General features: G+C 34.3%; 1 protein-coding gene across 1 annotated transcript; it reads right to left on the bottom strand.

The window, feature by feature from the left end:
* Positions 1-3,867: 3,867 nt before the first annotated feature.
* LOC107780724 (protein DMP2-like) lies at positions 3,868-4,810 on the bottom strand. The gene has a single exon (XM_016601298.2). It carries the CDS (start codon positions 4,640-4,642, stop codon positions 4,100-4,102), a length of 543 nt encoding a protein of 180 aa, XP_016456784.1. The 5' UTR covers positions 4,643-4,810; the 3' UTR covers positions 3,868-4,099.
* Positions 4,811-9,275: the final 4,465 nt, after the last annotated feature.

The following is a 9,275-nucleotide window of genomic DNA, read 5'->3' as shown; positions in this document are numbered from 1 at the left end:
GGCGTTGAAAGGAAAGTAGAAGAAGCCGGATAAAATGACGGACGAGGAGTTTGCCATCATAGATAAAAAGGCAAAATCAGGTATCATCTTAAATCTCTCAAGTGAGGTTTTACGTGAAGTTTCTGTAGAAACCACAGCCAAAGGCATGTGGGAAAAATCGAAAACCTTATATATGAAAAGGACGGTGAAAAATAGACTTTACCTGAAGTAGAAGCTTTATACAATTCGTATGAGTGAAGGTACCTCTATTCTCTCTCATCTTGACACCTTTGATTCCATTCTTATGGATTTGAGTAATATAGATGCTGAAATTAAAGATGAAGATCAAGCCGTGTTACTGCTTTGTTCTCTACCCCCATCTTTTAAGCATATAAGAGATACTATGCTTTATGCAAAGGATAATATCTCTTATAAGGATATTAAATCTATCTTAAAATCAAAAGAACAGATAGATAGTGATATTACTTGGGAAGCTAGTGGAACTCAAGCGAAAGTTGGCTTATTTGTTAGCGGCAAATCCGACTCCATATCCAGATACAATAATTTAGAGTGTCGCTATTGTCATAAGAAATGTCACATTATCTCCGAATACTATAAGCTGAAAAATAAAGAAAAGTATAAGGAAAGAAAAAATGAGCACAAAAATATTGACACTGCCGAAGCAAGTATAGCTGCTGATGAGACTGAGGGAACTATTTTTATAGCAACTAATAATAGTTTCAAATCTAACAATGAGTGGATTTTAGATTCGGATTGTTCTTATCATATGTGTTCCAATCGGGGTTTATTTATCACATATGAATCAACTGGAGGTGGAGTTGTCTTGATGGGAAACAATGCTGCCTGCAAAGTTTTTGAAAAAGGTACAGTCCGAATCAAAATGCACGATGGTGTAGTGAGAATTCTCACCGATGTTAGACATGTTCTTGACTTAAAGAAAAATCTCATCTCTTTGGGCACTCTAGAATCTCTTGGGTGTAAGTACGCAGGTGAATGTGGAGTTTTGAAAGTTTCTCATGGTGCTCTTGTGATCATGAAAGCACACATATATGGTTCGTTGCATACTTTATTGGGATCCACTGTTATAGGCCCAACTTGTCTGATTTTGATAGCATTAAATTTTGACATATGCCCATTGGGGCTTTTGCAGAGAGGATGGAGCAAATTTACTATTTCAGCCAAAATTAGGCCAAGGTGGAGATTTGTAATATGGCTAATATTTTGACTAATGGAGTCCATCTCTCACATAAGTATAAACATCTTTGCAAAGTGTAGACTTTGTTGGCAATATTCTTTGGGACCCAAAAATATTATATTGTATGATAGACATCATTTGTACAAGTTGTATCTCTTCTTTTACACCTAAGAGGCCAAAACGTTTTTGCCTATAAAAAGGGAAGGCCATTAGTTCATTCTAGACACACCAACAAGACTTGAGTCTTCATTTCTTGTTTCTTCCTTTCCTCCTTTATTAAGAGTGTTTTGTATGAGAGTTAATATTGGGAAGCACTTGTGTGAACCCTTTTTTTGGAGTGATCTTGTGAGGTTATTCTCTTAGGGTATTTGGAATTAATTAGAGTGTTTACTCTAATTTTGTACTCTCTTTTGTACTCTTATTGCTATAGTGAAATTGATCCTCTCCGCTTGTGGACGTAGGTCACACTGACCAAACTACGTTAAATCGGTGTCTTCTTTATCTGCTTTAATTGCCGTTGTTATCAACTTCCATTGTCTTTGTTATTGTCATTATACTGTTGTTTGGCTAAATTACGTACTACCCGGGTTCTCGATCCTAACAAATTGGTATCAGAGCCGGATCTAACCGGGTTAGTTTCAATAGCCAAAATGACTCTAACAAAGACTTATACTGAAAAATTTGACCAAAGTGCAAACTTCAGAATGTGGCAATTAAAGATGGAAGCTATCCTAATTCAGGATGGCTTAGACTTGGCATTGAAAGGAAAGGAGAAGAAGCCGGATAAAATGACGGACGAGGAGTTTGCCATCATAGATAAAAAGGCAAAATCAGGTATCATCTTAAATCTCTCAAATGAGGTTTTACGTGAAGTTTCTGTAGAAACCACAGCCAAAGGCATGTGGAAAAAATTGAACCTTATATATGAAGAGTGAAGAAATCCTAACAGTGAAGAAATTTAGAGAAACTCTCACTAAACGAGCGCTAATTTGGTACTCTCATCTTCCCAAAAGTTTAATTAATTCATTTGCGAAACTTGCAGATGCCTTCATTAAAGCCCATTCCGGAGCACTAAAAGTAGAAAAATGAATAAAAGACATCTTTAAAATACATCAGGAAGTACAAATTGCTTAGAGAGTTCGTGGATCGGTTCAAAAGAAAAAAGATGCTCTTGCCTCCCGTCTCTGATAATTGGGCAGTAATAGCTTTCGTAAAGAACTTGAACAAAAGAATCTCGAAGGAACGAGAAAGTTAAAAGAAAGTCTTCGAGAATTTCCTCCAACCACGCGGAACAATATTTACAACAGGTTTAGTACAAAACTTCGAATAGAGGAAGATATTGTGGTTGAATCAAGAGTTGGAAGCGGGTTCAATAAACGAACACAAGGAACTCCGAGGAGATGTGAATCCGACCGGAGAAGTTCGAGGAATCGATACGAGCCATATTCTGGTCCACCTCGACATGATCACAATTTAAGAACGTGAGCAAATTGTGCAAGATCGTGAGCAAATTATCAAGTGCTGCACGTGTACTTAGTTAAAGAACTAAGGATGTGATGTGACGCTACAAAATCTTATAACTAATTAAAGTCAGAAAATTGTTAGGCATAAATATATTTTCAACCACTAGAAATACATTAAATCTATGAGTATTAGTAGTTCTCAAGAAACATGCTTTTCCTTTTTAAGCTTTCGAACGGTATCCACTATGTCATGATATTATGTCATTTTAATTATTTTGAATTACGGGGAAGCAAAGCAATAGCTTCCTCTTGCTTCCAGCTATCTCTATCTCTCATTTCCCATTGTTTTTTCTTTTTAATTTTCTGTATCAATATAGTACTCCTAAAGAAATTTAATATCACTGCTGCAAAATTCTTTTTGAAGCTGCTGGAATGCAGGGACGATCTGATTTTAAAACGATTTCAAATTTCGTGTTTCCCTCATAAATTTTTCTAACAACAACAATAACAACAACAACCCAGTAAAATTTCACTAATAGGGTCTGGGGAGGGTAATAAATTTTTCTAACAGAGTTTGTTATTTGAGGACGTTCACTACAGATTTTGGAAATATATGTGGAGATATATTTACGATCACATAACATATATTAATTATAACTGTGTTAAAATCTAAATTTATTTCAATCTGATATAAAAAATTATATAATATAAGAACATGATATATATTATATTGAGAAGTTTTTAAGAGCAAACGTGATAAAGTTTTGGTCATGTTCCTTGGGAAAAACTATATACGTCAAATTAAAGGAGTTCGTTTTTTGTGTTTTAAGATACTAGTAGACATGGTGATCTATATATACAAATTATAACAAGATTAACAACCATTACCTCCTATATGTGTCTAAATATTTGATTCTTTTTTGTTTGTTTGTTTCAAAAACTCATAAAGTCGACGTACGTAATTGGTTATTTCACTCATCAAGTTCTTGTTCGAGTTATTGATGTTTAAACATCATAATATTTGTTTTTAGGTTAAATTTCTCAATTGAATCATCAAAGTTACTCAAGAAAAACTCATCAAACTTGCTTAGAGAAAAGAATATCAAAGCTATTATAACAATTCCAAAAGGCATGCATGAAATAGTGGTAATTAAATATATTCATAGGGTGTTTGCTCGATTAGACATACAAAGTAAACTAAGAATCCAATACTTGAAAAATCACAAACTCATTGTATATATCCCACAAAGTAAAACCCAAATATTCATTTCTTGATTTACATCATATATACACCTTATTTCACCAAATTCAAAGAATAATTCACTTGATTTGAGGAAAAAAAAAGACCAAAAAAAGAAAAAACATTTCTCAATATATAGCACACCACTCAATCAAATCATCAATACAAAATATTTTTAAGCCAATAATATAAACTTTTTTTTTACTTTGAGCTTGATTCATCTTGACTAGGGTACCCTATACCATGACGTTTATTAGGAAACACCATAAACACAACACTAGAAATGGCACCAACTGCTGGTGGCAACACCATTAGCAACATTTTCTGCGTTGATTCGAACGATGGAAAGAAGCAATCCACAGTGTTCCTATCCAAAACAGTCACAACCCCAAAAACAACCATAGTAAAAAATGCATGAACAAAGTCACCAACGCTAATTTTATAAGTTGTTGTATCAACTGCTGAAGTTGTTGGCCAGAGTCCCTTCATTGTGGCTATGCCATAATGAGTGGCGCCGTCGTTATCGGTGTAGCTATCGGTGAAGCAAGAAAATGCACAAGAGAAGCCACAAAGGGCAATTAGGATGCCAGAGAGGTATTTGTTGACAATAGTGCAATGGCCATTGTTTGTGAGAATAGGGTTTAGGAATTGGTAGATGAAGACTGTTCCTGTTGGGAGAACTCTAATGAGATTGCCAATGCCATTTAAGGTCTTAGCTTTCAAGCTAGAGCTAGATTTTGCCATTTTCTTGGGAGTATTTTTAGGATTTAGTTGGTGCGCTGGTATTGCAAAGGCAGAAATGAGTTCACGACGTCCGAATAAGCTACTCAACCGAGCTAAAAGGAAGATGACTTTAGTTGTTATGTTTTGTTAGCAATTGGGGAGTTGATGTTTTTGGAATGTGCATGAAATTTTGTAGGATTTATATAGAGGGAGGAAATTAAGCCATACACCCCCGCCCCTCCCCCCCAAAAAAAAAGGGGGGGGGGGGAGAGGGGGAGGAGTGATGTTGCTTCTACGTAAATTAGTTTGAACTTTAAATGTAAGTAGAAATATTGTGTTTATTTTACTTTTACTCTAATTCGGAAGATGGCCAAAACTTCAAGTAATGCATTCTCCTTAGTTCTTTTAATATTATCATTGTATGTATATTATATTTAAATTCTACCATATTGATGAAGTGATTATATTCTGTTCAGGATAACTTTGTTGGAAAGCAAGAAACGTTTTATTTGCTTAGAAATAATTATATTCTGTTCACGATAATTTAGTTGGAAAGCAAGAAAGTTTTATTTGTTTAGAAATAATTATACACAAACCATACATGTACTTGTTTATAGATGCATTAATTTTCGGTGTAAAAGATGTTGATTCATACCAAAACTTTGATTGTTATATGTGTTTTGCGCGCAAATTTTAAGACGTGTTTTCAAGTTGAACCTTGCAAATTCAAGTCTGTGCGTAATTACTAGCTGAAAACAGTTACTGATTAATGTTTTGAAAGTATGCACACAAGTCAGCCTCTCTAGCTTTGGAATACGTATTCTTATTGGTTCAATTTTACTCAAATTTGGCAAGTGTCGTAAGTTTTAATTCTTATATTAAGTTGAAAATATGGACAACGCAATCAAGTTTACTAATATATCTATGTTAAATAAATAATTAATGTCTTCACCTTGGATAGTTCACCCCCTCCATTTTCTCCAACTCTGAAAGAAAAATAAATAAGACTGCAATATTCTATTCTATGCACTTCTGTCACTCTTTAGGAGTATTTACCTTTCCTATCTATCCCCTAACAAGGAAGTTGAATCATGGAGTAGGTGGGGTGGGGTGCTCCAAATCCTTCCTCTTTAATAAAAAGTTATGAGTTTGAATATTAAAAATGAAGAACAATTCGATAGATAGAGATTTACCACCTTAGTGAGCCTATATGCTTAAATTTAAATTAGTCGAATCCACAAATTTCGAACACCAACTAGTTAAATAAATAAAGTTTATAGTAAACTCTTTTTTATGGACAATTTACTCAACACTTTAGCACTGCCGACTCTTGGGTAAGGTACGTAAAGCAACGCCTTTAGGCCGCCAAATTTTGGGGCTTTCATTTGGAAGAAATTCAAAATTAGCTAGATTTACAAGTGGTAATTGAAAAATAGCCGCAGTTTCAAAAGTAATCGAAATTTAGTCACTTTTCATGTAAAGATAAATTTGAACGAAAACATTGTTCAAAATCCGGAAAATATTCCAGCATAATATACTGGAGTTCTAGTATAATATACCGGTCCGACATAATATGCTGGAAGTTCATACACATGTACTCCAATCTCCAATATATTACGCTGGAACTTTCCGCATGTTGGAGTTCCAGTATAATATGCTGAAAATTCATACACAGGTGCACCAATCTCTAGTATATTATGCTGGACCGGTCCGTGTTGCAGCAAAATAGTGACTATTTTTCAATGACTTTACAAATGATGGCTATTTTTGAATTACCAGTCCTAAAACTGGCTAGCCCATTTACCTTTCATTTCTCATTGATAGTAAGTTTATTGAATCAACTATTCTTTAAGAAAATTGAGTATTTAAAGTAAAAAGTATAGTTTTTTAATAAAACAAGCTAAGGAAAAGAAAACTTCAAAATAGATTTGAATAGTTTGAAGCATCACTATGTGATGAAAATCTGGAGAGGAAAAAAACATCACCTTAATCTCGAAAGTTCCTTTAAACATATAATAGTCACTTCGAATTAATCTCGAAAGTTCTTGAAAACATATATATGGTTTAGACTTATCTTCGGAATTAAACATGTTACTACTAGAAATTCGACAAAAACCGTCTAAAAAAACCAACCAAAGTAGGTCGGTAATGGCCAATAACTACCCAAAACGCGACCATTAACGTGTGGTCGGTATTTTGAAGGTCGGAAGGACATACCGATCAAAGTTGGTCGGAAATTACCGACCGACCTTGGTCAGTCAATTAAATTCAAAAAAATAAATGCCAAAAAAAGGACCAAAGTTGGTCGGTATTTTAATTATGTAATTAAAAAATATACCATATGGGAATCGAATCGGGGTCTGTACTGTGGCATGATACTATTCTACCACTAGACCATTGGTGCATTTTATTTTAAGTCTGTCTTTTATTTCATTTACACTCTTTAATTGTATTTTCGTACAAAAATAACCGACCAATATCGATCGATTTTATTAAAAAATAAAATTACCTACCGAATTCGATCGGTTTTTTAAAATGACCGGCCGAATTAACCGACCGATTGGGGTCGGTTTTTTAATATTAATTTTAATTTATTTTAAATAAAAAACTGACCAAAGTTGGTCGGTTTCTTAAAAAATATATTTCACGGGACTCAAAAATAGTTTCCCGTATTTTTGCGCCAAAGAAAACCGACCAAAGTTGGTCGGTTTCGTAAAAAAAAAATATTTCGAAAAAACGACCGACTTTGGTCGATTTTTTGGCCAGTTTTTGACCGACCAAAATTGGACGGTAAATCGCGGTCGATTTTTGCCGAATTTCTAGTAGTGTTAAGGGAAACAAACTAGTAGAAGATAAAATTTCAATCGATATACTCAATCAAATAAGAACGCTTGATTCTTTTTCAAATGTCTATATTGCTTAAGGAATAATGTCCTCAATTCCTGTAACCGTTGCATATGCGAAAAGAAATTTTTCAAAATTAAAATTTGATAAAATCTTACATGTGATCAATAATGTCTCAAGAGAAATTAAATGGATATATATTGAAAAACATTATCAGAAAAATCAACTACATAAAACTAATTAATAACTTAACATCTCCAAAAGTTAGGAAAATAGATTTCAAATAAAACTATATACAATTTTCTTAAATATTTAGGACCTCTCATCAAGGTTTGGCTTTATTGTTGAGCCGGCCTGCGGTTTAGAAACTCCCATAGAGACGTAAGAAAATGAGAATGGAAAAACAGATGTAACAAAAGTTACTCATACTAGCACTAGGTTACAGAAGAAAATAAATGAAAAGACAAGAAAGCATATTGTGATATTATTATTGGATAGCTTTATCTCTTTGACCAGGATAATTCAAAGTGCCTTGAACAGAAGCTTTACACAAATTTGTTAAAAGGATGAACGTCGTGTTATAAAGTTTATTCCAATTAATGAAATGGTTTGGTAGCCTCACACTTCAACTACTCAAGTTTAGATAAATTGTGACATTACAAGTAAAACATTTAATCATGGGAATCAAAATTAAAAGTGCAGTACATGGAACTAGGTACATACCACAATGCTACTGATTAGGTTACAAAATACAGATATGGATATGTTGAGAAACTGTACTCCCCAACAAATCAATAGCTATTTTCAATTCATCTCCATAATCTTTCAGTCTCCCATATGGGATTAGGGCTTTAGAAAGAATTGTTGTTTAAAGTTTGTGGGCGGCCCGTTTCATTTACCCAGCAGGAGCAGTAGTCCAGTGCACTAAACTCCCGCTATGCGCAGGGTTTAGGGATAGAACGGACTACAAGAGTGCTTTCATGCTTCACCAATTAAATTTACTTAATACAAGTCAAGTTAGAAAAAAACTTCTAACGACTGTTTTACCAAATCAATGCATATTGCAAATAATTCTTTGTTTCGATCGTAACACTCAGTGAAAACAATAAATTTACTCAAATCATTGGACCTTGCGTCAAATCTAATTGTCTAAATCTTGATCCCATGACACAAATGATTCTCTATTGAATTCCTAAGCTCTTAAGTCATTGTCATTGTTTACCTATAAAATCGAATAATAATTAAATTTGTAAATGATTTTAAGGATACACAAATTAACTTGATACAAAGCGATAAATTAAGTTACTATTGAACAAATATGGATAAAATAAATTCAAACCACACTAGTTGGATAGTTTCAGCCTTAGTGAAATAGTCACTCTCGAGCCGGGCTCACCACGACCGGTACAGATGAAAAAGAGCAAGAGCTAGAGAGAGAGAAATTAATAGTATATTACTTTTGGCTGTATGTTACAATGTATTTCATGAATTATCAGACCCCATTTATATAGTAGGGGAGTCATATTTTAGGTACAACTCTATAAAAGGTAAAAAATATTCTGATTCTCTGTTTGCCGGATCCTTATCGATATGTGCCGAGATCCCCGCCATAATATTCGGCCGGTCACGGATATTTCGGCCTTCTGTTGACTATGCTGGATTGTCTGACAATGTTCTTCGAAGTCATTCGAGGCTAGGACCGATTCCGGGATCATGGCCTCGATATTCTCGAAGGCAGGCATCATGCCCCCAGGTTCTGGCCCGGTGGGACTTTAGCTCGATTTCGGTCCCTTGTTGCCATGTCTCGAGC

Source organism: Nicotiana tabacum, chromosome 14, assembly GCF_000715075.1.
Source record: "Nicotiana tabacum cultivar K326 chromosome 14, ASM71507v2, whole genome shotgun sequence".
Classification (NCBI taxonomy): domain Eukaryota; kingdom Viridiplantae; phylum Streptophyta; class Magnoliopsida; order Solanales; family Solanaceae; genus Nicotiana; species Nicotiana tabacum.
The sequence above is the reverse complement of the archived record's forward strand: the minus strand, read 5'-3'. Positions and strand labels throughout refer to the sequence as shown.

Bases quoted from the DNA above. Each gene is read 5' to 3' on its own strand.
- LOC107780724 (XM_016601298.2), bottom strand. From the start codon at position 4,642: ATGGCAAAATCTAGCTCTAGCTTGAAAGCTAAGACCTTAAATGGCATT.